We start from the raw sequence: 27,999 nt of genomic DNA on the forward strand, positions 1-27,999 counted from the left end.
AGCACGTTGATAACTTGGCTATTGCAGCCAAAAATCAAGCAAGTGCAGCTAAGTCAAACTTAAATCTTTGCAAGCCAGCTAATATTCAGTAGCAGCAAGCCTAGCTATGCATCTATCTGCAGCCTTTCATCTAACAAAGCTGTCATCAAGAAAAGAAAAAAAATTAAAAATCCAGTTTGAGACTCTTGTCTCATGGACGCGTTTTTAATAGTTATGTCTCCACGTTCCAGAAACTTACACTGTAAAATAATCCATGTCTGAATGTATTTGAAGAATCGTTAATGAGTTCTGTTTGCATTTCAACATCAGATGACCAAACATGGCTGCTAAACTAGAGTTTTGTGGTCTGTTAGAGTTATGATCCATTATTAGCGTCATTCTTCACAATGCTAGAAACTATCTGCGCTTCTTGTGAATTTGTGGGTTTTACCAAAGGGTTTCTGTTACGTTGACAACTTCACTGGAAGCAACCAGCTGTAGCTTGGGGCGGGGGGCTTCTCAGCTCAGCAGGAAGCCACGTGTCCTCACTTCTTCACTGCTAGCCTTGGGAAATGTGGCTGTGACTGTTATCCCACACAATTCCTTTAGAAAAAAGAAAAAGAAAATTTGAACCCCCCTCATTGCTCTGATGACAGTTGACTGTGACCCTTTCCCGCTCTCCGTGTTTACCACAGATTTACTGATAACATGGATTAAGTCTGATATTTCCTGTCCGCAGATTGCTAGAGTTTCCCTCATTCTGCTATCTAACCAACATCTTCTGGTTTCACGTATCTACTGACTTCACAAGACTCCCTCTCATTTAGAGGAGATTTTGGGCAAAGCTGGGCCTAATCTGTTATAAGATACTTCCTGTTTCTGGGGGTTTTCAACAAATTAGCTTTGCCTCCTGAGAAAATGTTTCTACATGAAGAGAAGCCTCTTTGCTAAACTAAATATCGTGTCACAAGTGATCTGGCTCATAAATATTTATTTGAGAAAGTGCATCGCTGGCATTTTGATCCCTCTCTAGTAGAGGCCTCTTTCTCCGTATCCACTGTCTGCTTTAGATTTCAGACAAGAGGAAACTGAGACTGAGGAAAAAGTGCTGATGGAAGAAGTATTCAGATCATTTACTGAAAGGAATAGTTTGAGATTTTTGTTTTCTTGCCATGAATTAGTAATAATTAATTATTTAGTTAGCTTTGCTGTATGTGGTGCCCCACCAAGGAATCATCTTAAAAAACATTACCCTGTTTGTGAAGTGATGCTGCAATGGTGGTTGTGTGTGTGTGTGTGTGTGTGTGTGTGTGTGTGTGTGTGTGTGTGTGTGTGTGTGTGTGTGTGTGTGTGTGTGGTTGAATTAATATCAACCTCTTACTCAACTCAGCACTCACTAGAGACTCTGGTACTTCCCCACTCTTCTCTATAATGTTACTTTTTTTTTCCTTTTTTTTTTTCTTTTTTGCAGTAAAGAACATTTCCCCTCCAGCTTCTGCTGCAGTCAGGTTGATTTAAAAAAAAGAGTGAAGCTAAATCTACGCTTGATCCCAAATGCTAAAAATGTGATATTTGGGCTCTCCTCCCGTCTGTTAACAGCTCCAGATCAGAAGCCAAATCCAATTTGACTGTGGGTGTTTATTCCTCCAGAAGGCCTGGCTCTTCACCGGACTCTCTCCTCCAGAGCTGACCAGCGGCCCTGCACACCACCCAGCAAATGTCTTTAGTTTTGTTTTGATAGAGACCTCTAGCAGCAGAAATTACATACTAGAAACTGTGTTTTGCACTGGGGACAAGTGACACATAACAGCTGCAGGAAATGAATTCCTCCAGCAGGAGGCTACTGACTGGAAATGTAATGTATATAATGACTATGTAATGTATCCGGACCCACGGCTCACAGGGCCCCCATGTCTTACACAACAGTAGCACTGGGGCTTTGGCAGAACACAAAGGATGAACACGATTTTCTACGTGGCGCAGCAAACTTGTGATGGTTGCTGTGATTATCGCATCGGATAAAAGTACTCTGGCCAAACTGAACAGAGTCGACTCAAAGACCGAAACACGCCAACACAATAAAAACATCTGACAGGATTGTGATCTGAGACGAACTCGGTGCCTGAATAAAAGGACATGAACCCTGTTTTATTTTGTTTGAAATACTGTGCCTAGATAAACAGAAAATAAGGTTAGCTTTGTATAATGAACGTGTGCAGTTTGTTTTGAAAACAGGCTCAATAAAAAGGACTGCTGCTTTAAAGGAGCCCTCCGCAGATTCTATACATGCTGTTCAGCTTACTCATCACGGGGAGGATTACTCAGCCTGTGAAAACAGTTGCATCGTGTCTACTGGGGCTTCGAGGGAACATTCGTCAAGCTCGACAAAATAAACACAATGATGTCATCATGACGTCATCGGCATTATCTCAGCCACAGCTAGAGACTGAAAGCCTGCGTTACGTCAAATAAAAGACGTTATCGCATTACGGGAAATGTAGGATCAGGCGTCAAGGCATCCCTGCTGCTTTGATTGCGGCTGTTCAAGTGAGACAAGCGGGCAGTTAGAAATGTGAATGTGGCTGTGTTGGTTCCCCACTTTGAGGGAATGTTTGTACCAAATGTATTTACTTGTTGTTGTTTTTTAACTTAAAGGCGTGTGGACATTAAATGTATGGACAACAAAATTTTAAATACCAGTTTTAAATAAAAAACACAGCAAAAGGAAGCGAATTGAAAATATGATAAATGCAAATATGATAAATAATACACACAAAATGGTGCATTATTAGTCCAAAAACTGAATCAGTCCTCTTATCCAAGGGCCATATTGTTTCAAGAAACAAAAATTTTTATTTGGGGTTCATCCATCTCACCTTGTTGACGTGGAATTTCCATAAAAATATGAACGGTATAAAAACAAATAAAACATATTTCTTTCCCTGTTTTCCTGCTTTTAAAGTGTTAAATATCCAGCCCATCCATACTAAACTACAGCCTCACAGCGAGGACAGAGGACACTGAGGAATGTAGAAAAACTGAGTGTTACTGAGACAGTTGAAGTGAACTGCTAAGAATGAAATGCTGAACACTAGACTCCACTTTAACAATCATAGCCTATTTAAAGTTGTGTATTCACAAGGCGTTACACAACATCTTCAAGGGCGATTACTTGTGGAGCAAGATGTCATTTCGCTGTTTGACGGGTTCCTGAACAGTGAGCCATCAAAATCCTAAAGATGAAATGGTTGCTTTATTTAAACAGCGCTTTGTTAGCATTTTCTGTTCTCTGGTTTCCCTCAACAAGCTCTCCTGCAGAGGTTTTCAGCAAGCTTGATTCTTTTTTTTTTTTGGCAGCCAGGCACATTCAGCAGTTATTTTAATAAAATACCACCCAAACACCATGTCAAGCTCAATACACGACCTCTAACTCATCCCCTGAGAGGGACACCACCACGTACTGACTATCCATACAATTACAGCCCCTTCGGTCCTCTGCAAGAGTTCCCATGTCTGCAATCTTCCAGCGGATGTTAATACATCACCAGTGAGTCTGCAGCCTGACCTTTGACTCCGGGAAGACTCAGTGGTGAGTCAAGCCAGGAGGGGGGTCAGAGCAGACGCACACTTCCAGCAGGTGAGGCCGATTTGAGAATTGCTCCTCTGCACAGATTCGTCCTATAACTGTTTTAAATTGGGAACGTGTTTTTCTTTACTCTTCGACAGTTTTGAACATTCTTTGATTTTCTCTGCAGCAGCTGAACTGAAGTGTCTCTGTTCTCCTGCAGCAAACAACTTTGACAGCCACATTGTTCTCACTGCATCCTGACCACTCCAGCCTTGAATTTCCAAACAGACCTTGTCATGATGGAGATGGAACAGAAGGCTGGGAGTTTTCTTGCTCAGGGCCAAACTGCTGTCAGGACCGTGCTCCCCCCCAGCACGAGAGGTACGAGTGCTCGGCTGCTGTTGATCGGAAAACAGTAGCTTTAGCTTTTTCTTTGGAACAGTACAGCAGGTTAGTCTTTAGTATTAGTATTTATCTTTAGTTTGGTGACAATAAATGACACACTGTTTCTACACACTGATGGTACAGTACAGTACAGTACGGTGTGTCCTCTGTTCTGATCGGTGACAGCGAGTTTGTTAATATCTGATGGGAAATGGAAGCGTTTTCAGGTTACAGTGTTTGTTTTGTTCTTCCTCCTTGTTCCTCCTTCATGCACCATCACTGGAGGATGTCCAGCTGGTCCAGCTGTTTCAGAAACGCTGTTGATGTCATTAGCTGGGATACAGTATACATTACTTCCTAACTGGAAATTTGTTAACACTTGGAGAAGCTTTCATATCAACTGGATAAGTGTTGTTTGTCCTAACAGTAGTTCATGTTGCTGCAAAACCATCTTAATTTCCGATTTCAAACATCGGATTTGTCAAAAAAGCTGTTTCCTTTTCTCAATTCAAGCTTTAATAATGTTCCTCTAAAGTACCAGTAGTCGGTTTTACACATTTCTCCAACATGTTAACCATTAGCGATGAAGATTTTATTGGAATGTCATCCCCAGATGACAGTAGTAAACCTGCAGTAGTCATTTTTTGGTAATAAAAAACTGGAGGAAGGATTGTAAAAGTCTATAAAGTGCCCTGAAATCAGATGATGTGTTCTCAACTTACATAAGCTGGTTTTTGAGTTCAAAGTAAAGTCATAAGGAAACTGGCAATAGATTTTCATCATATCATTTTTATTCATCGTTATATAGTAAATGTCGATTGCACAATGTAATTGTTATCTGATGACCATTGGGGTTTAGACTGGTTCCCTGTAAGCTCACTTTTACCACACGATTTAGTCTCCCACCAGGCCCAGTCTGGCTCACAGTCCAGAGATGAGCCTCACTGCAACAGCGGCAGTAACAGTGATACTGTTTGGAAACACTAGGGGGTGGAAAAGTTGTCTGTTTCCACTTTATGTCATGCATTCAAAGAATAGATAAAAGGGTGTGTTGTCATGCTACGATGTTATGTTCAGTGAGAATACGTTGTAAATGTTGTGACCTCAGCGGCACAGTCTGACCCTCAGTGATCCCCGCTGGTACAACCCTGTGAGAATTGTTTGCTGCTAACTTGCAAATACAGAACATGTGTTTTTCCGGCTTTTGTCAAACATCCAATGACAGGACTTGGTATGGCACTTTTTAATGGTCATGTTCTGGCACTCACAGTACTTAAGGTTAAGCTTAGGAAAATATTGAATCTTGTGGAATGCAGAAAAAGTCAAAAGTCTAAATTACTTTATAAACATGGAACAAAGACCAACATTGTTTTCTAACCCACTACAAGGAATGTCGTGGTCGTGGAATGTTGTCTGTAAAGCATTTTTGGGAAATTAGTAGGATGGAAATATAATTTCTAGCTGGAGCGGTGATGCAGAGCTGTTGTGGTCCACTGATCTCGTATCTAAACATGCAGAGGTCTAAAAGTGAGGCCAACTCAGTCCTGGAGGACAACTACTATAGCGAGAACTACCACAGAAGTAGTTTACCAGATGTTAAAATGTCTCTCCGCGGACAGATTTTGTCAACACAATAGTGTTACAACAGTGCAAAATGGCAACAAACTTTACTGGTGTGTGCTAAAAAAAATCTAAATAAATGTTGAATTTGACAATGTTGAAGATGGGTTCGGGAAGAAGAGGCATTGGAAGAGAAGGATCCATTGGCACCCCCACATTACACCCATGGACCCACATTTTAGGGTTTGATGCTGTCATGAAACTAGGATGGTCTGGTTGTAGCCTGAGTCGTGACTACTGAGTGCTCATGTAATGATATTGTAATGACAGCTGAATACTCATCAGCTGGAACATCAGGTGTTTGCTTGGGTGACCCCATCACAGGATGGTCTCTCGTTGCACTTTCTTAGGCAGTAGGAGATAGATCAGATCATACCTCATTTTTTTACATGGAATGCAGATAAAGTTGAACAGCATATATATATATATAAAAAAAAATATATATATATATATATATATATATATATATATATAAATAATAATAATATTATTATTATTATTTTCTTTTTTATCCCACACACACTGCATTTATGCCCAAATGAAAAAATAACACAGGGATTTTATTGGCTGTTTACCCAGTTTACTGTCATTAAACTAGAAGTCTTCGTTGAGATATTTGTTGTGAATTTTACTGATATTTGGCACCAGCTCAGGTCATTGACAGACTATGGGTTTGTACTCAACTGTCAAACACACTATAACAGTATAACACTGTTTTTGTGCTAAACTGTGACTAAAGGCCAGTAAACTTTTACTCAGCGCAAATGAAGCTGTTTGAGAGGCGACCTTTGTTACAACAGCACACACTGACATCTTCATAGTCACTAAATTGCTGTTTTTATTCCAGGAAACGAGATGAAACATTGACCATGTATCAGTCAATCACTCACTGAGCAATTTGCTTACGCACGCATACACGCAGAATGTTTTACTTTAGAACATATAAACACCACATGCCTGAACGAATTACCCATTTACAAATATACATGAACAAATACACACAAAACACATGAAAAACACTACCAGCGACATTACAGGAAAGACACGGAAGAGCAAACATATTAGAAAAACAAATACACACATACTTTGAATGAATTGCAACATGCACACACAATTAAGACACAACAAAGTAACCCAAATATACACAGATACACATTTCATCATTCTCACACAGAGTTTGACCCTAAATGTTCTCCTCTCGTCATGTTTCCCAGGAGTGCTCAGTGAGTTGCTCTCGCGGTTTCAAGGAGAAGGCGTTCGCTACAAAGCCAAGCTGATCGGGATGGACGAGGTTCCCGACGCCCAGGGAGACAAGATGTGCTGGGACTCTATGATGAAACTAAAGGTGATCTCTCCTCAGCCAAAAGCAACGTACCTTCTTAGACGTTCTGTGAATCACTTTATCCGCAGGGAAATTTAAAATAAACTACAGATGTATCACTGCATTATGATCTTCATATACGTGAGCTTAAAATGTGCCTTCAGTGGTTGCTATGAGATAATGTGATTCAAGGGTCATTTTTGGAGGCCTTTGTTCACCGAGAAGACTCTGGACATTGATGTTATCTGTAATCTCACACCAGTGGCAATAAAAATATCACATAGAGACTAAATTTGACTAATCAGCCCACAACGATAAGTGAAGACAGCTCACAAATAAATGAATTCATTCCCCTTGGATGTTTCCATGCTTTAGTAGCATTACATCTGAAGTGGCTGTTTAGAAACTGATCAACAGAAAAAAAAGCTTTAAAGTTACTTTAAATTCAAAGGTATATAGGAACAACTTGAAATTTAAAAAATGACAAAACCTTAGATCAGTGTATTAGCATGCTAATATTTGCTAATTAGCAAAAAAGCATGAAGGGGCAACTTCACTAATCTTACACATTTAAGTGCATTTGAAGCCTTTTATGGCTTCAGAATCTGATAAGCTGTCTCTAGTGATGTCAGTCAGTGGCTGAGTTGCATTATTGGTAATGTAGGCAGCAGCCTTTGAAAAGGAAGAACAATGTGTGGAATACAAAGTATTTCTGGTTCAGCTGTATCAATTTTGACCATTTGTTTTTATGTGACATGTTGGATCACCAAAGTGAGTTGGTTCACCCTCTGGAAATCATACTGACTTCGAGGGGAAGAAAAGTATTTTGTTTTTTATTTTGTGATTAATTTCAATCACAAAGCTGTTTTTTAACTTTGATGTTTTTATTTCTTTTTCAGTATTAAAGGAAAGCCACATTACATCTAGCTTGATTCAATTCTGTGAAACAATTAATCGTGAAAGACTACATGAACTATGTATGAACCGTAAAAAAAGGTTATTTGGATTGATAAAAGGTTGTGGGAAAATTCCTTCAGTGGAAAAGGGACCTCTGACATCGTGCTCACTCTTATGTCAGTGACTTCAGGCCCGCTAATCTCCCAGGACTTTCATGAGCAAGTGTATATATAGGCCTAGAAGTGTGTAAAAGCTTTGAAAAACAACAACAAAGAAAACAATTGATCCACAGTGGCTTAACATGGATGTAAGTCAGTGTTGTAGAAAAAAAAGTTTGCTTTAGTCAAATCAACTTACTACCACTTACCTTTTTACATTCAACCCACCAAAATATATGAACGTTAGCCTAGCAACACGATAACCTCAGAAAGCTGCAGATTGGATCAATATAGGCTTCTCGCAAAAAAACTAAGTTCTACTAAATAAATAAACAGCAACAACAGCAGCAGCTTTAAAAAGAGTACACAGTTATCCAACAAGGTCATTTGTGGAGTAAAGTAAAGTCACTGGGTCACAGCTCCGACAAAATGGTAGACATGTCAGTTAACTGCTGTGGAACTCTGCCAGCAGTTGTTGCTACTAGCAACAGAATTAATCCAAATCAAACCGACTGCAAGCAAAGAGTAGGAGAACAGGAACAAATCGGCTTTTAGGATGAGAAATTACCTCTATGTTTTATTAACATGATGTGATTTCTGATAATGAGATGTGCTGGGGTTGTGAGAGTAAAAAACATCCCCAAATCCGAGCAGGGTAGAACTGCTAACGTTAGCTTAGATTCTGATAGCATCCAGGCTTCCACAGTGATTAAAGACTACATAGCGGATGTGATAGCTGTGTAGTATTTATTAATCATATTATGATGGGAATATAACCCATCAAACTAATTAATGATATGCAAAAGCTATCCTTTGTGTTTCTACTACTGTCATAGATGGCCAGACATACTGATAATTGCAGCTTAAGTTAGAACAGAAAAATACACAATTCATTTAAATTCTTTAAGTTTTTGCTCTTGTGTTTTGAGCTTTTGAAAGGCATAAAAAAGTCACCTCTCTTTTAGCCTACACCTGGCCAGGACCTAGCTTACAGATAAAATCTAGCCTCTTTGCTAATTCTTGCATGTTAACATTAGGTCCAATGTTCATTTATATGCCCTGTCCCTGACACTGCTTTATCGTGACAGCAGAAACAAACAACTGTTCAACTTTCTTGTTAGCATGGCTACTGCTAGCTGCCTTGCTAAAGCAAAGAACAAACAAAAAACAAACTGTAAGAATTCCACTTTGACCAAGAAACACTGATGTCAGCGCTATGAAAAAAGGCAGAGTAAAGCACTTGCTTATATTGATAAGTCGGCAGGTTTTGTTTCTTATCTAGAAGCAACAATGGCTGTTCTAGTTGTTCCACCATTAGGCTACATAAATTATGGTTGCTAAGCTATCGCAACAGACAATGTGGAGGGGAGGGCTTGAACAAACATGATGCAACAAAAGATTTTCCAAACGTAGAGGCTTTACTATAAATCATAATCAATATAAACATGAGTTTCACTCTGGGACATGTCTGCTCTGTCTCTTGCACATTGTAAACTCCTCCTGACTGACTGTGCTCCTATTTTATTTATTTCTGCGTCAGGGCATTGAGGTAGCAGGAAGGAGACAGGGAAAACACAAGCAGAGAGTTTGGCTCAAAGTTTTCTCCAGCGGCCTGAAAATCCTGGATGAACGGACCGGGGTAAGTTTCTCTGACTCCCAGATCGCTCCCTCCTCAGTCTGCTGTTCACCTGTAACAGTAGCGCCCTCCTCAGGTTGATTGTTAGTCTTGAAATAGCACCTACCATATGTGTTAAACCATACCAGTCATTTTGGTTCTCTAGTTGACAAAAAGCTTGGATTAGGACTCGAACCACAGTTTGCCCTACTTTCAGGATTCCTCCGGGAGGTAAAGGATAATACTTGCAGGAACTGACATGCATCTCTGAAAAGACGCTGTTTCACAATTCTGGTCTCTCTTGTTTCACAGGACACAGTGAGAAGTACAGAGAGCCAGTTTAGTCCAGCAAAAATATGTTTTACTCAAATCCACCTCAGTTCGAAGTGAAAATCTCTACTGTCCTACTTCCAATAATAGTCTGTTAAACACTGATGGTTTTAAAAAAAATGTGTTGAATGAAATGAGGAAGTAGTGTTTCCCATGTGAAATTAATACTCCACCTCATGTGGAAGTCGTCCTTTGGAAATGATTTAATTTTGGTTCCACATCTGCTCCTCATCTGGGCCTATTTCTGGTTCAAGTGCGGGTTGTAGTACATCTATGTATCATCATGCCATTTTCAGCAAACTCCTCCAAGCACAGTCCAGTGTCCAGTCCTTATCTTTTGTCATCAGGCTAAAGGGTGCAGCTAGACAAAGAGTTTGAGTTGTTACTTTGTTGTTATTGCAGATTGGCTGTGTTGTGTAACATTACCCACAAACTAAAATCCTCTTTATTATCTGTTCTTCAGGCTGTACTTTATGACCATGACAGGAGCAGAATCAGCTCTCTACAGAAAGATGAATCTGACCCCAGAGCTCTGTCCTACGTCTACCAACACGAAGACACCTACATCCTGTTCTACATCAGGACAGCCACTCTGGTAACAACACAGAGTGCCACACACCAAACATTGCAGACTGATAAGAGATAAGATAAGTTAAGCAAGGTTAAGCTTAGTTTAATTAAGCTAAGATAAGCAAAGATAAATTAAGCTAAATTAAATCCAGCTAACTAAAGTCAAGCTATGCTAAGCTAAGTTCAGTGGAGCTAAATTAAACCAGGTTGATTGATTAATTCATTTTGACATTGGATTTGTCTGTACATTGCATCATGTCTGGTCTGTCGTGTGATGCTTTAATGTGTCCATCAGGCAGATCCAGTCCTGGCTGACATTGCGACGGTTTGTCGGGGTGTGGAGCACGAGACACCACAGGAACATCCACAGGCACCGACACAAGTCAGAGAAAATCTTTACTTTGTTTGTCTATCAGAGGGGTTTCATGTGGGTGTGTGGTTTTTTTGTTTTGTTTTGTTTTGTTTTTTACCCGTGTTGTTTGTTTGTTTCAGACCAGTCCTCCACTGCTTCCAAATGACATTTCTGCCCCTCCAGCAGAGGTGAATGGAGAGTAACAACACTTAAGACTCCTGATCTTATCATTAAACCTTTTTTTCCCCCAAAATGGTGAAGGTCACATGTACAAACAAACGCCTTCAGTGTTTGAATGTGCTGTTATTTTCAGGGACCAGCTTTAGAGAATATCTTTGGTCCACCAGACTCTTCATCAGGACCTTCACACCAGGTAAAAAGAACAAAACCGTAACACCTGAAAGTTTTAATCCACACTATCTCACAGCACCATGAGGGATGATTTGACGTTCATACCCATTAACAGCTCTGCCACTGTACTGTTGGTTGATGAATGTTTGATTGTTTTATTAAACACAGACTATAGTGTTTTCTTTTTCTCTGCCTCCAGGCTTCTTCCACTAATGAGTTGATGGAAATCTTCTCCCCCCAGACGGAAGCAACGCTGGTGCCCTGCCAGAGTCCAGGTAGCAGTCAGCCAGGTCAGTGAACCAGTGACTGTGTAAAATATGGATGAAGCTGGTTTTAATGTCTCAAGCTCTAGTTTCAAATCTTGTTTAATTCAGAGAGATGTTCGTTTTGTAAAATAGAGGATAGATCAGGGTACGCTAGGGTACATGGATGCCTTGTGATTGGTATTTGAATTCTCAGTCAGATCCGATTAGCTCCTCCTTTTTATCCCAATATGGTCACTTTTGGCTCCAAACCACTCGGTTGGTTTTTGCTGTAATGCAAAACTCAAGGCTTAAATCTTGTCTAAAGGTCATCCACGAACTGAAGGATGACGTCACGGTGGGTTTTGCTTTTTAGAGTCTCTTTTGCACGAGTTACCAAAGACTCAAACCATTCATCTGAGATCTCAAACATGTTATATGTGGAAGTAGTTTGTTGATTCTTTTTTAAAAAATCTTAAAATTCATAGCCTATAAACTATATTGTTTTCTTAACGTATTAAAGAATCCCATCTGTTCACTTATAGAAATATTTATTATTGTCATGTGAGGGTTTTTTTGTAATAAATGTCCACGCACTGGTTACTATGACCATTTCACATGCGATTTCCAATCTATTTGATGTTAATATGCATTGAACTGTGATCAACTGGACTTCCTTTACAGCACGTATTCTGAAACCAATGCTATCTAAATATGATACACATAGAGAATATGATATATGGGGGGGCACTTTATTTTGATTAAATGAATGATGTGCAAGATTTTCCCTGAGAAAAACTATGTAAGGATTCATATAAAAAGTCTTCTATTTTTATCATGACTTACGATGCACCAGAAGTGTAGATGTATCTGCAGAGATTCTGCCATGTGCCTGTATTTTCGTATTATTTCGCTGTGTTTCTGGAAGTAAGTGGTTCTTGAGGTAATATAGTTGATAGTTGAGTCTCATTCCCAACCCAAACTGATGGTGTTTGATGACCAGGGGATGGTGTGTTTACAGGAAATGACAAATCCTGCATACTATACCTTTAATTTTAGAGACAACTGTTTGTAGTTCTTTGTTTGTAGGCTTAACAGGCATTGACACAAAATGACAGGACATGAAGGCACAGAATATGTTAACAGTAAAGCCCTTATCAAGTTATGGGTTTTCCATCATGCAAATATCACAGCAGGTTGTTCTGTCATAAACCTACGTGACCAACAGACAAACAATGATCACTTTCCTCTTCTTGATTTCCAGACGAATCACTATTGGCATCGCTGTCTAAATGAATCAAATCTTTAACACATCTGCACTGTGTGACCACACCTCACGCTGTGGTGTTCAAACTGTGGTTGAGCGAGACAGTTGAATATTATTTCAGAGTGCAGCAGATTTAAACAAACCACTTTATCTCACTATAAACAAGACAAGAGAGCAGCGATCTGGAGCCTCACTGATCTTCTTAAACCAATGACCTTTGACCTGGAGGTGCACACAGCATTTTCCCATGTTCCCATATTTGATATATGTATTCCCATGGCACGGCTGAAGAAGAGCCAAGTTTCAGTCACGCTTTAATATGAGAGGAATGTGCAGTGCTTACTGTGTATAAACGACTGAAACGAGTTATCTCAGATTTATTTTGCCTGTCTCGTCACATGCTCCGTTCCCACACAGAAGGATTCAGTCAGGCCATCTCAACCTTCACCTCTTACTCTGCTGAAACCGCCATGTATGGAACGACAGCCATGAACAGTGGCGTGCACAGACTTTTTGGGGGGCAGGGGCGAAGAGACAAGAAACATACACATGCAGTGTGTTCTCGCCACTGACGAGGGCAATTTAGCATGCGTTTTGGCTCCCAAGAGGGCAGTGAGGGTTGAAAGGGTGGTGTGATTCATTTCTTTAACACCAGAGGCCAACGATTTTCTTTCTCTTTTTTTGTGGTGAAAAACATGATTAAACAATATACTTGACACTAGATATACAGGTCACCCTTTTTCATATTCTAGTTCCTTGTCCATTACACACCAATAAACAAATTAAAAAATAAATAAATAATAATGATAAGAAGAAGAAATAAAAACTATTTAGTAAATGATTTTAAAGGAGAAGACAGTAATAACCAAAGTAATAAAAGAAAGAAAAAAAAAGGAGAAAGAGAAGATTGAAAATAAAATAAGTTCTATATTTGTTTTTTATTTTGTTGTAGTGTAATGAGCATTAATATGTAGCGGTGCAACCAGGGCACTACTTTAATTTATCTCCTCCTTCTTCTCAGAGTCTCCACAGCCCTCCTGTCCTCCAACACTCTCCAGCTCTCAGATCCTCTCCATGTTCCCCACACAGCCAGTGGGGGGCTCTCCATACTCCTCTCCTACCTATCCCCCCACCAACATGCCCTGGGGCCAGCAGGGGCTTGTGGGTAATCAGTGGGCAGGCCCTGCTGGGGCACCCTGGCCCACGGTGCCAAACGGTATGCAAGCATGGGCACCAATAGGGGGCCTCACGATGCTCCCTGCAGGCGGCCCGGTTCAGGCTCACGACTCTCAACCGGGAACCGTTAGCGGAGGAAACACACCCACCTCACCCACCGCTGTCAACGAGTGTGTTGACCCATTAGACTCCCTCTGGACTGGTCTTGTTGCCTCTGGAGCAACAGCACCAGTGCCGCCAGCGCCCCCCACCTTAAACCAGAATCTGATCTGACGAGCTGAAAAATTCTTGTTGTGATTTGGATTATAGAGGTTTTTTTTTTTTTTTTTTTTAATAGATTTCAAATGAAAGGATAAGTTCAGCTGAAAGTGTAAATTGACTCATTTTCTACTCACCCCTATGACAATAGAAAGTTTGGAGCCCACAAAACATTTCTGGAGCTTCACAGCAGAACAGCGGTGCAGCCTTCTCCCAAACAACTAAAGAAGATGGGGACTTGTTTTGAAATGTAAAATGCATAAATACAGTCCCCGGATGGAAAGATAATATTTACATCAAGCTCGTGCTCCCACCTCAGACTGGATGTGCACTTTTTGCCTTGTAGCTGCAATGAAGATTTGGGCTTTAAAACGGGTCTCAGGTTTCTTATTAATTTGGGATCTCTCCCAGAGACTTTGATTATGTAGCCTTTCTGTTTTTTTCAGTGCAGTTATCCACATCTATTTCAGATTTTCAGGAGAACGCAGCAACACTGTTTTGCTGTGAAACTCCAGAAATGTCTGCTGGAGTCCTATACCGCCCCTGACTTTCCATCGGCACGAGGACGAGTAGATAATGACTGAATTTTTCATATTTTTCATTAACTTATCCTTTAACGCCACTACATTTTCCTGATTTTGATTCACGTGGATTAACATCAGAGCTGCTGCGAGCGCTTGCATTGTTTTAGACAATTTCCTGTCTGTTTTGCAGTAAGCACTCCCCTCCCTCGTCCTTATGTTGCCACACTTTAACGACTCCTTTCTTTTCTTGTTTTTTTTTTTTTTTTTTTTTGAGGAAACTCTCTTTGTCTTTTCCTTTTTCTTCAAGCGTTTGGTAGTATAAGCTGTCAATTGGAGCTTACACTTTTCCGCCATTGCCAGTAAACAGGAGGACCCTGCTCTTTTCCCCCGAGCATTAGGGAGTTCTCTGTCCTGAGTGGACGAAGTGGGCAGGATTACCAGAAAACATCAGCAAAGAGAGGACATGAGTTACTGACCAAACACTCTATAGCAGTGACGACTGCTGGAATATAGCCACATGATGCAGGACTTTGTTTTTGGCTCTAAATTAATGTAGCAGCGTTTAATGTATTTTTTAAAGCACTTGAACAGCAGCAGCAGTGAGCCTGGCTATATTGTGTAACCACAACCACATACAGTAACAAAAAAGAGACATGAGAGAATGAAGAAACAGCTGCTTCTTGAAAACCAAACAAATGTAATTTCAAATGTTATTTTGTGCACATTTCCTTTATTTGTAATCAAATATTTGTGTTGTTATTAAAAAAAAAATAAAGAAGAAGAAGATTAGCTGATATTTACTGTCATTGTAAAGTGTAAAATACTGTTGCATGATCCAAAACAAAACAGATTCACTGTTGTTTACGTGAAATAATTACAGTTAAAATCCTAAAATAATATCAATAAAGATGTCAGCATTTGATACTAATCATATTTGATTTAGTATATTCTGTTTTTTGAGTTTCACCTAATACTTGAAATGACTTTTTCTTTCTTTATTTGGTCTGTGCTTCTTTGATATCAATATAACTCCACTTTTTCCTTTAAAAAAATAAAAAATAAAACAAAACTCATATTGGGTCCTTCTGTTTATCTTCTTTCTGCCTTTCTTAACCTGAAAAAAAGTGTACAGACATGAGATAAAGATACCACTGTTTCTCTGGAAATGTCGTCACGTTGCCCCAGATGCATGTACATTGTGAATTATCAAATACAAAGCGAAAAAAAACATGACCTTTCAAGAAGAAATGAAACAAACTGGCTAGCAGCCACATGTTAATGTGTCTCTACTGTTGATCCCATATTGGGTCGCTGTCAGTCGCCGCATTGCCCACACTGAATTGCTGAGCATTTCCTCATTTTCAGTAAGTTTACTGTCATGTCGCTTCCTCTGCAGTAGCATCAGCCTGGATATTGACTCACTGCTGGACATGGAGCACTTTATCCATCATTAAAACATCACTAAAGGCAAATATGGTAAGAAACAGTCTGTTTTATTTACATATTTAAATCCAGAGCTCCTTTCACTCTTTTCTTCATGTGTTTAGCTCAGTCTGATTTCCTCTTGACCAGCAAGGTGTCTATGAATAACCTGCCTGTTGTAGAAAGGCCATCGAGAGGTTTTATTATTTCAATGTGGCTAAAACCTCAGCTTCCTTCTGTCGTGTAACTACATACTCTCCTTTTTAAAAACTTTTAATCTCCATCTGATGTTATGAAACAGCAGGTCCCATGTGTTTAGATTTAGTTAAGTACTGATGTGTTGAGCTGCAGTCATTCTCTACGGTTTTTACACATTTTCTAGAGTAGAGGGGGAAGTTTGGAATCTAAAAATAAATGTTCCTGCCGTTGATGATGAAAGAGAGCTTTATTACACATGGCTAGCTCTGGTTAATGATTCACAGGATAATCACCAATGCTTTACTTTTACATTTCTATATTCCCTGTCCTATTTTACACATATACATTGTATTTTCACACGTTCTTTAATATGGAAAAGGGGTAATGATGCTTGAAATTTAGTCGTAAATGTTGAGGATCCTCCAGGTTTTCTCCAAGCTAGTGAGAGCACAATGATTTTTAATCATCTTGGCCGCAAAACTCAACTTAAACAAGCCTTTAATTATTGTTATTCCAGGAACTTAATTACAATAAAATGCAACGACAGAATTTAATATTTAATAATTGATTAGCTGCATGGAATATCTGTTTTCTGTAGCTGTGACTGGCTGTGACAGATGAGCGTTACCTGAATGCGCTCAAACTTTATTTGCATAGCACCTTTCATGCAGGCTCATTCAAAAGGCTTCACATATGACTAACTGATGAGGCGGCACAAGGGTTTCAAATAAGGCGTCACTTGGGTTCATCAGAAAATCCCAGAAAATTATGAAAGTTATTATCTTTTCACACACCCGAGAACTGTAGAGAAAAGACCATGTTTTAGTCATATTTTAGTACGCATTCTTGATTGTCTCTTGCACCTGCAGAGGTACGGTCTCTGGCGAAACTTTTAAACATCTGCTGCAATGTGTCAGTGCCAAAGAAGGCAACACACGCACATATAGAGGCACGCACACACACACACACACACACACACACACACAACCACACATGCACACTGTGTGTTTTCTCTGCTGCAGCTGCTTGCTGACTGAAAGTGGAGCCCCTGTCTGCGTGCATGTTTTGTGGTGTAGAGAAAAGTTTGGTCTGTTTCCTTTGTTCTTTGTAATGAGACAGACGGCCACGAGCAGAGCTTGCAGCTCATTGGTGCAGCCCCGTCTCCATGGTAACGGCTGCAGGATGCTTGCTGAGTTAAAGAGGTGTGTGGTCACGAGTGCTTCCTGCTCTTCTTCGCAGCCTCTGACACAAGGTGCTCAAACAAGAGGCGGCGGGATTGTCTTATTTCCGCCATGTTCTTGTGTTGAGGACGACACGGATTCATTCATAACAGAAATTGCTTTTATTTCCACCAGGTTTGCTCTGCTCTCTGACCCCGCCTATTAAAGTCAACCAATGATATCATATTTTATTTCTGTCCATGGAGGACTGTAGCTCTATTTAAACTCTTCTGAGCACTCCCCCCCTTTTTAGTCTGGTGCACTGTGCAGAGGAGATGACAACATCTAAATCCAAAATAGAGATGTCTGACAGATGACACGGACTCACTGTTGACACTACTAAATACAAAAAAATGAGAGTATATTTCTACATTATTCTACTTCATTTTCCTTTTTTGACATTCCTACCTTTTGCACTGCTACTTCTTGTTACTGTTTGTACACTGTTTTTTCCCTTGTGCTGATGTGCCAAATTGAATTCCTTCTACAGAGGATCAATAAAGGCGCATCGTATCTTATCGTAAACCTTCTCTCTGTTTAGACTTTAAAAACACCCCAGTAAATGTATAAATAAATGTTCAGTTATGTAGCCTGCATGTGTACAGTTGAATGCAATCCAATACAACACATCTGACATAAATTCTGCATTTAGTAAGATTGTAATACTATTGTTACTGGTCTCGGAGTGGTGTTTTCTTTAAACTCTGTGTTTATTACCGTAGCCCTAAACAGGCCAGACACGACCCCCACATCCTGGAGAAAAAATAATGAAACATCAACTATAGATCGCTGTTAACTCAACTATGTATTTTTGATAATTACATGATGCTGCTACAGTATGTGTGCCGGAATCTGAGAGAGTCTGTCACTGGTGGCTGACAGCCTATTTTGTTGGTTGTACTCTATCAAAAGTTTGAAGAATAAAGCATCTGTTAATGTAAGCTTTCCAGTTAAATATCTAAAGCTGAATGAGTAAAGACACATTCACGCCATATAGGAAAACATAATGATTAAATGATATCATATTAAGTGGGTTTTCTTTCAGGTGGCTAAAATACATCTTGCTGTCAATACTGTTTAGCAGCACAATGCTCTGCTCCACATGGGGTGAGCGTATGGTTATCTACTACAGGTGACACTGACTAGGGAGAAGTACCTCAAACAACCCTACATCAAAACAAGTGGGGTGGGGTCATATAAAGTACATATCTATAGTCGATCTGTAGCAACAGACAATCTGTGAGCGGTGAAATACAGCTCACAGATCGCCTGTTGCCCAGTTACCCTAATGTGTAGAGATACAGAGGTTCTACAGTTGAGAAAATATAGTGCCAAAAGAAAGGCCGGTCTGACAGCGATGTAAAGCGGTGTGAATTTTCCCTATACAACGTACACCTGAACTGTTGTAGATTTTTAAAGGTGAGCCGTGTTTTAGGTGGTTTATTTCGCTTTTTCTCTGGACCCCGTTCACTGCAGTACAAAGCTGAGCGTCTGGGCTGGAGCGGCTCTCTACTTCTCCAAACTGAGGCTGCGCTGATCGGTGATTACTGTAGGGAACAGATCGACTATAGATATGTACTTTATATGACCCCACTTCAAAAAACCCGAACTATCACTTTAAGCTAGTAAGGGAGCACTTCTTGCAAGGTTACAAGGTGCATCACAGGTGCACATAAAACACAGAACCATAGAAGTAACAAGCACAGAGAAAAAAAACAAAAACAGCACAAAGCCATTGTGGCAAAACCAAATTGCACTGAAAATGACCAAAATGCAAAAGATGCAACAAAGATAACATGCACATAGCATAGAAAGCGAAACCCCCTAGAGGCGTAAGCACCCTCTAAAAATCTGTCATGAAGGCTCATCAAAGTCAGGAACCCCCTCAGCTTCAAGTAAAGTGGCCCACTTTCGCACGGTATGATGGATGGGTGTCGGCGCCGGCACTGTCCTTATTAGGCACATGTTTTTGTCTGTGCCACTAGGACTTCCACTTGATTTTGTTGCTGTGCGCTGCAGGTGTAAGTGCCAAAGCAAATGTCTGACCTCATGTTACTTCACATAAAAATGATTCCAACTGCAGTGAGGTGTCCAGATTTTAAATTTGGGCTAAAGAGGAAGAAGAAGAAGAAGGTTGTGGCTTGTTGTTTCGCATGTATTATTTAAGTTACTAAGAATTTCTCTGTGAAATAAACATCTGAATAAAGTCCTTTAAGACAGAAGAGTGGCTTTGTTTCACCTACTCCATGATAACATTGGAAAAAAAACTGTTGAGCAGAAATAAGATTTCACTGTATCAGTAATGACAATCTCAATATGATGATCACAATCTCTGTGAAGTTTGATTGCTGCCCTCACAGTCTCAGTGTTCAGGCTGTCATCTGCTGCAGAGTTGGAGGAGACTTCAAAATCAGCAGGAAACTGTGTTGTTGCACGGTGCATTCTCACTGCATAAAGATAGTGTAGAGGTTTTGACGCCGGGTGTGTGTGCTTGCGTGGGGACCGTGCCTTGCTGTGCTGCTAACTTCCTGCTTCAGCACCAGAGCTGCCGCAGTTGAGTTTGTGCTCCTGTGTTGTTGTCAGGGGGAAAGCGTCGATGTCAAGGCTCTGAGGGCCAGGTTCAACAACAAGGCCAGCACCTCGGACACCAGCAGCCGAGACAGCGGCTCCCCGAAATCTCCACGACCTGGGTTTGGGAGGGCGATCCTGCCTGTGACGGACAACGATCTGGCCCATCAGAGACTGTCTCCCATAGTTCCTCCACCTGCGATGGCCGGCCCGGGCATAATGAGGTTCCCAAGGGTGGAGCCAGTGGCAGCGCCCGTCCCCGCCAGACCCGTTGCCTTCCCTCGACCACCGCCGAATCCTGGAGTCAGACCATCTATCCAGCCAGCAGACGCCACCAAGGTGAAGCAGACAGGGGAGATGCTACAGAACATAATGCTGAGGCACCCGAGGCCTCCAGGCATCAGACCGGCCCTTGCTCCAGTTCCAGCTCAGGCCCATGCGCTGGCTCACTCCTCCACCCCTCCACCGCTCCGCCAGCAGCCTCGACAGAGGAGCACGGGGGAAGTGACCCCACTGAGGAAGCATCTGCCCCCTGAAGGACCCCTGCCTTTGAAGCCCAAACGGCCTCCCAATGTCAACCTGGAGCCCTATAAGAAGTTCAGGCGAGGACCTGCACTCCCTGCCCCAAGGAAGCAAGACAGTGAGTCTCTCTGGATTAATCACTCAGACCCATGTAATAATGTAGGCTTTAACTTACAAATAAAGACAAATCTAGACATTCCTAGACCTCTGTTTATAACTCTTTAGGCTTAATGTTATTAAAAGCCATTTTTTCTCCTTTCCAGGTATGAAGTAGACAGTCAAAGTTCATTCTGTTTTAAAAAAAATTAACCTGCAAAATAATGACAGTGACTGCCGCGAGTCAATATGAAAGGACAAACTTGTACATTCTCTGCCCTGCTAACATTTTGCTTTTTTCACAGAGGACGTCTTTACATGTCGGAGAGGAAAAATACATCCGTTTATATCATATAGATGCTACTGTATCGAAAAGCCAAAACGATCAAACACTTTTTTTTACAATTCTTTGCTCGTAATTTTCAACAGTTGGAAACTGCAACATTTGATGGCAAATTAAGACCAATAAATTAATACATTTTCACATCTAAATGTTGATGGAAGAGCATCAGATGCCAAAAAAGAGTCATTACACATTAGAATCTGATTGATAAGAAACATTATTTTTTGGCCTTTTGTTGAATGCAGAGGTGTGACAGTTGGTTGCTGGTAATCCGTCTCATTTTGCCTTCAGTGTTTTCACACGTATACGCGCTTTCTCTCTCCGCTTCTCCCAGCAGGTTCTCCAGGCCCAGTCAGCAGAAACATGTCTTCACCTGCAGTAAGCAGTCCTCCAAAACCGCCTCAACGACCCAACAAACCCAGCAGCCTGCAGCGGCAAGTCGCCTCCTTGTGAGTGTTTAATATCGCATGAGGGTTTCAGAATTTCTGATTGACGATGAATGAAAAATGTCATTTGAAATAAGTTACAGTTGCTGAATAGTGAACCACTGTTGCATTTGTTTGTTTATTGCAGGGACATTGATGATGACCAGGACACGTACGACGACATTGCCAGCTTTGACAAGAACGGTAACAATTACAGCTTGTTTATTGGTGCACCACTGAAGCTCCTTCATGTTCCTTTTGAAGTATTTCTTCATGTCCTTGCATCAATATGATTGTCTTTATTTTCATCGAACATTTATGTGCCACTCGTGTCTTATGTGCCACACTGTAAAATGGAAAATATGCCTTCATGTCTTTAAATTGTGTGACTTCACAGAGTCCTGGAGTGACAACAGTTCACAGTGCATGGATGGGGTAAGGACAGAAAAACTGAATCTGAAATTTAACTCACCGTAAGGACAGAATAACACCCATTTTAATCATTCGAACCCAGGGGGCTCCTCTTGTGGGAGATTATTGGTGGAACTTTAAGTAGACTGATTTTACATTCATAACGTTTTTAATCTGCTATTATCAGATTTTCTTGTAATGATTGGCACTGCTTTTTTCTGGTAGGATGATGAAGACGTGTACGAGTCTATTGATGAGTGAGTATACATTCACCTTCATCATTTAACTACTGTGTCTCGATATGTTAAGGGCTCTGCTGGCTAAAAGTAGAGAGTGGCTGCAGCTGCATAAACCTGAAGCAAATGTGGTTCTTTTTTTATCTGTCACTGCTACTGTTATTTTTGCCTGTTATTTTATTTTTGCCTACTGCAGCCACTAGAGCAAGTGACGCTACAGCAGCTGCTGTTACTGAAAATATATGATCCGTGCACAAAATCGTCCTTAACTGACAACAATGCAACTTTCACAACATTGTGTGCAATGGTTGATATGTCTTTATAGTTGTACATATTTCCTGTTGAAGCAGGATGTAGTGCCAAAACAAGGGGCAGACTGTTAAAATGTGGGCAGGTTGGAACAAACGGAAAAAGTGAAAGGTGGTGATGTTTGCAGCATATTGCACTTGGTAAAACAGTTAACTGTGAAGTGCTTGGGCTGCCAATGTAAAACTAGTTGACTTTTATCTAAACATGAATACAGTATAAACTGTATTCATGTAATCGTATGAACAAATGTGAACATTTTCAGTCCTATTTGAAAGAAGGAAATCACTTGCAAAAATGTCTAGTTTACATGTAAAACCAGAACGGCAATCAGTACAGTGTACATATCTGCTAAGGCCCAACTGTCTCCTTTAATTCAAAACCTAATCCAACATCAAATGAAACAGAATTAAATCAGCAAGATCCGCCTTTGAATTTGAAATCCTGAAATTGCCCTTATTCAGATACCAGCCACCATAATATGCCTACATTTTCCATCAAAACCCATGCATTACTCCAGTCATTCCCTCTTGCAATGGTTAAAAAAGTGACGAAAAAAAAAAATTCTTGATCCATCCCTTTATGTGGATCTACACAAAAAGTTAGAGGGGTCTACTCGGGGCAGAGATCCATCCTCCATCCAACTTTTTTGAAAACCATTCAACTGTTTTTTCTGTACACCAGCCAACCAACAGACACAGGCGGAAACATAACCTCCTTGGTAATAATTCCAAGTGGCAATCTCACTGTGCAGTGCCAGTTAGCTCATATTTGTATCTTGAGTTAACTAACTAATAGGTCCAGTGTGGTACATATTATAACCTCTAAACATCAGAATGTTATAGTATGTTATAATACTAACATTAGCATTCAGCTTATAGCACATGGCAGATGGTAAATTCTTAAGAGGCTGTTTTGAAGAACTGACAAGTAGTTTCTCATTTTAACTGTGCTTCTATAGAGACCAGGTGGATGTGAACAGGATGAATGCTGAGAAGAGTAACAAAAAAGAAGCAAAGAAGCGACAGGAGCAGGAGAAGAAAGAGCAGATGGAGCGTCGGAAGAAAGAAAATGAGTTGAAGAAGAACTTTCAGGTAAGGAGCCACGATTTGCTCTCTGAGAAAATGCCCCACCTTACAAAACAGTAACGCTATTTGCAGATTGGATGTTTAGTAATATAAGCATTTGAAACTTAACCTTAACCTTAACCTCTTTAATCCACCCACTCCACCCACATCTAAATCTCATTATTTTCTGTTTAGAATTCATTTTCACAACTTTATATCTCTCCTTCTCTAGTTGCAAGGGGAGGTGGAGGTTCTCCATACAGCCAGAGTCCGGCATGACTGGAACGGAGGAGGAAAACTGGACCTCAGCGTACGACAGGGAGAGAGTGTGGAGATCCTCAGAGTGAAGAACAACCCAGGAGGCAAATGGTTGGCTCGGTCTCTGAACGGAAACTGTGAGTATCTTTTACATTTCTTAAAGCATGTACCAGAAAAAACAGTTTCAGTCTGGACCTCTCTTTTATGCCATTGAGCTAGACCAGAGTTCAGCATGAATCAGAAGTTCCAGCAAATTCACCTCTCTACAAAACACTGCAGAGAAGTGGTTAATACGAGGGATACACAACTCAGCGTTATTGATCAAAAATATTCTGTTTTCAGATGTGTAAATTCGTAAATTGATTTATTAAAAGGAGACAGGCTGGTATTCCTCTGTAGCCCACTTTTTACAGTTTGAGTGGTAGGCTTAGGGTAATCATCTTACTTCACACTTGCATATTTAGATGGATATTCTTAATTTGCATTTTGAAATTCAAACATAAAGCTGAAAAATTGCATGTTTTTACACTTAGCATAGTTGGCATATTTATATGTGGGACTTTTTTCCCAAATATTCCTTGACATTGCAATTATTGTGCTCTGGCAAGCAACATGTGTATGTGAGGTCCTATTTGAGTTTGTATTCTTGCATTGACGACATTATTCTGGTCATCGCTTCCTCTAACTTTATCATGTAGTATACAAAATTATTATCAATCACTCTATGCAGATGATACTCAGCTCTATCTTTGAAATCAAAAAATCTTGGATGCCTTATTTCTTTTAACCATGCATTCTTACTCCCATACTTCCATATCCGTGCACTTAGTAAAATAAGCACACAGTTGTAGAGGACAAGATGTCCCAATATTAGAAAGAACTAGATAGGCTGAGGACAATAAGGAATGCCTTAAAGTGAAGCAGAGTAACATTTTCTCCACTGAGAAAATGAGGCTTTGTCAATTATTAAGACACTTTTGAAGTTTGTTGGACGTCACTTTAGTATATAGTTATGTTGGTTTATCCAGTGTTACACACGACAATGATGTAAATGTACTGTATACATGAATACGTATCCAGCAAAAAAGATTCTGTTAACTTTCAATTTTTAATGTTAATCACAATTTGTTGTTTCAGATGGAATCAATCATCTTCCTTTGTATCATGTCAATCTATAGCAATGAACAACATGCACAAAATGTATTAAAATCAAATGATAAATATGCAACATTATGTTCATGTCATACGTTCAAACAGTGATACATGGTTATATTGAATCAAAATCCAAAATTTGCCACAAACAAATACTGACATGACACAATAGAGTAAAAGTCGACTATCTTGATGTTGTGTCCTTCTCAGACGGCTACATCAGCAACACGTGTGTGGATGTTGACTATGAGGCAGTGAAGCGAAAAGTGCTCGAGTCCAGAAAATTAGACACATCGCCGCTGCCACCGCCACCTCCAGACCCCCCACTGATGTTAAATGTGGAGTCTTATAACAGAGACAGGTACAGTTAGATCGTGTTAGTCCTGCAGCATTACATTTTATTTTTGCGATACTGTGAAGAAAAAATGTCTCAACACTCTTAAAACACCTTTTCCCAAAGGTTTATATTTATATATAGTCAGCGACAAGCTACTCACGAAATTGTTTTGTTGCAAGGCTCTTTCATTTTCACCCACATCTGTTCCAAATAACACACTGTGTTTCCTCTAATTTGCAGCATGCTTGAAGATGATGGTAAGTGACAACACACCACGCATAATCTTTACTGGCAGATTAACAATGGGAAAAACTCACATTGTTCAACAGAAACAAAACATGCATAGCTATATATGCTACATGAAGACCAAATTGATTTGTCACAGTAATTGTTTCTTCCTATCTCTTTCTGCTAAAAGCGTCAAATGATTTAATAGAATAGTTATTCACAGTACAGATTCATGAGCATATAACATCAATCACTGGTGAAAAAATTGTGTTAAAGTCTGTTCTTACTTATTGTTCAATTCTAGACATATGTCAGGACATATTTGGATGTTATAGAAATTATAGGTTATGAAATAAGATTCCTTGCTGGCTCATACTGTGGGTCTTGTTAGCTGTGCTTTATTTTAATGTTTTACTGTACTTTGTTTTGTCCTCAGACAGCTATGATGACGTTCAACCACTACCGGAGGATTTCCCCCCACCACCGCCTGAAATCAGGTACCCGTTCGTCTGGTTCACTGAAGGTCAACAGGAAATGAGAGCTAGAGATATTGAAAATTCTGTACAGACAGACAAGCAGCATATTGTAAAGCTTTATTGATGTACATCGGATAAGTGATGAGACCAGGTGAAGGAATGTTTAAACCTGCCTATAAATTACATTTATTTATCTGTGGGAGTAAATCAATTCCATTCAATTCAATTCATCCCCGGGGGTCAATTTGAACTGCTGATAAAGGCATTTGTGAGCTTCTTAATCAACTGTTTAAACCATTCTATCTTCACAGCATAGATCCCAAGGTGAGGAAGGAGCTAAAAAAGAAATTTAAGGTAAAGCATTTTCAGATTAAACCAGATTATTTGTTTTTTTATGACAGATAAAGCAGAGTGTCATCAGCATAGCAGTGAAAGGAAATTTTTATATACAATGTTTGTTATTATGTACCTGAATTATTTGTCCTAGGGACAAAGACAAAGAAAAAAACAATGGTGATGAGAAGCATAATTTCCATTTGATGTACTGTCTATAACAAACATGTCACAGTGACAGAAAATGCTAAAAACTGATCACTCAAACTGTCATTTCGCAGTACGAGGGGCCTCTCAAGGTGCTGCACACCATGATGGTGGATCCTAATTGTGTCATAAAGAAGCCAGATAAGAATTATCTCCAGGTGACGCAGGGAGAAATCCTGGACATCATCGATCTCACCAGCGTCAAGAAAGCTCTCTGTCGCAACCAGTTTGGAAAATGTATGTAAACAACTCAAATACCTCTTTGTTATATGTTATTTCACTCAGCAGCACTTGATACATGCACAGTTTGTGCAGATATTTGGTATATTTTACATATTCAATGCAACATAATAATGTATTTTGTCTCCCCGCTCACAGATGGTTACGTGTCCAGATCTCTTCTTCTCCCAATGTAAGTGGATTTTCATCAGTTTAATATGAGTATGTGCCACTGTTAGAATTACTGTTATGAAGTATTTTTCAGACTCCAAACAAATAAGAATGAACTTCTTTTCCGTAAATAAACTGTATTGTTATGGCAACAACTCGTCTTAAACTTTGATTCTTCAATAGAGATCTTTGTTGTTGTGTTTGATCGTATAGATTAGTCCTTCATATTAGCCAATGTACACACATTTATTATACTGTATATCACAATGCTTGAAGATGATCTGTCATATACAAATTGTACTAGATGCACCTTGTTTCATAAATTCAAACATTCTACACACATCTTTCCAGCGACTGCTTAAATATATAGCATTTTGTCTTCAGCCACAATTACGTTAAACAACGTTGAAAAACTGAATTTGGACTTAATTTGAAGTCCAAGGTCTTTATTTTACGCAGATATGTCAACAGAAATCATTCTTCCTTTGCAGGGAAGGAGACATTTATGACGATGTTGACTATCCAGGCGGTGAGTTGTCTTTGCGGCTTCATGTTCTTTGATAAATGCAAAAGCAAACTGGGCTATTCTCACTTCCCATGTGGTCTGAATTATTGACTTTTTTCTTTTTTCTTTCAGACATCTATGACAACGACTCATCACACACTGATCATTAAAACATCAAACTAAACACACACCGAAACAGAAGAAACAAACTATAAATTAAAAACTGTATAAAAGTATATATCATATCCATAAAGATTTTTGCTTTATTTGACTCCGTGCTGCACAGCACGGTATTCTATCACAATTGAGATGAAAAGGTAAAGAACTGTATGGCTCACAAACAAACAAACTATGATAGAAAATGAAACAAACTATCTCACTTAAAACTAAACAACACATGACAGAAAATCCCACCAATACTGTAAATGCCCTGTGCTGCGAATAACAAACTGTCAACATTGCATCGTTCCTCAAACTGCTTGTATAGAAAATGAATACACTATTATTGTGGTTTTTCTTTTTTTTGTTTTTTTGCTTGACTTCTGAGATAATGTAAAATAATGAATAAAGTTTTTTTCTGTTAATTGTGTTCCAGTTTGATTTCTCCTCTTTTCTTTTTTAATACATAAGGAAAATGCTTCACCTCTGGAAGTGTTTTGTTTCAGCAGGTGGAGAAAGAGTAATGGC

General features: G+C 39.8%; 1 protein-coding gene and 1 long non-coding RNA gene across 20 annotated transcripts; one reads left to right on the top strand and one right to left on the bottom strand.

Moving 5' to 3' along the window:
• Window positions 1-203: 203 nt before the first annotated feature.
• On the bottom strand, window positions 204-8,256 carry LOC119028521. The gene is made up of 3 exons (XR_005077740.1): window positions 8,137-8,256; window positions 3,838-3,945; window positions 204-582 (listed from the first exon to the last, which is right to left on the bottom strand). It is a non-coding gene; the product is annotated as an uncharacterized LOC119028521 (long non-coding RNA).
• Window positions 3,506-27,896, top strand: si:ch73-40i7.2 (FYN-binding protein 1). 19 transcript variants are annotated; one of them, XM_037114562.1, is made up of 25 exons: window positions 3,506-3,616; window positions 3,768-3,928; window positions 6,766-6,896; window positions 9,468-9,566; window positions 10,336-10,467; window positions 10,738-10,824; window positions 10,935-10,982; window positions 11,108-11,167; window positions 11,321-11,435; window positions 16,009-16,088; window positions 20,036-20,660; window positions 21,316-21,430; window positions 21,555-21,610; window positions 21,804-21,841; window positions 22,043-22,074; window positions 23,321-23,453; window positions 23,659-23,821; window positions 25,047-25,197; window positions 25,414-25,430; window positions 25,838-25,898; window positions 26,189-26,231; window positions 26,492-26,654; window positions 26,796-26,829; window positions 27,299-27,336; window positions 27,445-27,896. In XM_037114562.1, exons 2-25 carry the CDS (start codon window positions 3,844-3,846, stop codon window positions 27,480-27,482), a joined length of 2,544 nt encoding a protein of 847 aa, XP_036970457.1. In that variant the 5' UTR covers window positions 3,506-3,616; window positions 3,768-3,843; the 3' UTR covers window positions 27,483-27,896. The 19 variants fall into 19 exon arrangements, with proteins under 19 accessions (XP_036970457.1, XP_036970454.1, XP_036970452.1 ...); XM_037114559.1 differs by lacking the exons at window positions 3,506-3,616; window positions 3,768-3,928 and having other exon boundaries at window positions 6,387-6,896; window positions 21,319-21,430; XM_037114557.1 differs by lacking the exons at window positions 3,506-3,616; window positions 3,768-3,928 and having other exon boundaries at window positions 6,388-6,896.
• The last annotated feature ends 103 nt before the right edge of the window (window positions 27,897-27,999 follow it).

Source organism: Acanthopagrus latus, chromosome 11 (genome assembly GCF_904848185.1).
Source record: "Acanthopagrus latus isolate v.2019 chromosome 11, fAcaLat1.1, whole genome shotgun sequence".
NCBI lineage: Eukaryota > Metazoa > Chordata > Actinopteri > Spariformes > Sparidae > Acanthopagrus > Acanthopagrus latus.

Bases quoted from the DNA above. Each gene is read 5' to 3' on its own strand.
- si:ch73-40i7.2 (XM_037114557.1), top strand. From the start codon at position 6,642: ATGAATTGCAACATGCACACACAATTAAGACACAACAAAGTAACCCAA. The intron at 10,825-10,934 runs GTCAGAGAAAAT...TGTTTGTTTCAG, and splicing joins ATCCACAGGCACCGACACAA to ACCAGTCCTCCACTGCTTCC. The intron at 21,431-21,554 runs GTGAGTGTTTAA...TGTTTATTGCAG, and splicing joins CAGCGGCAAGTCGCCTCCTT to GGACATTGATGATGACCAGG.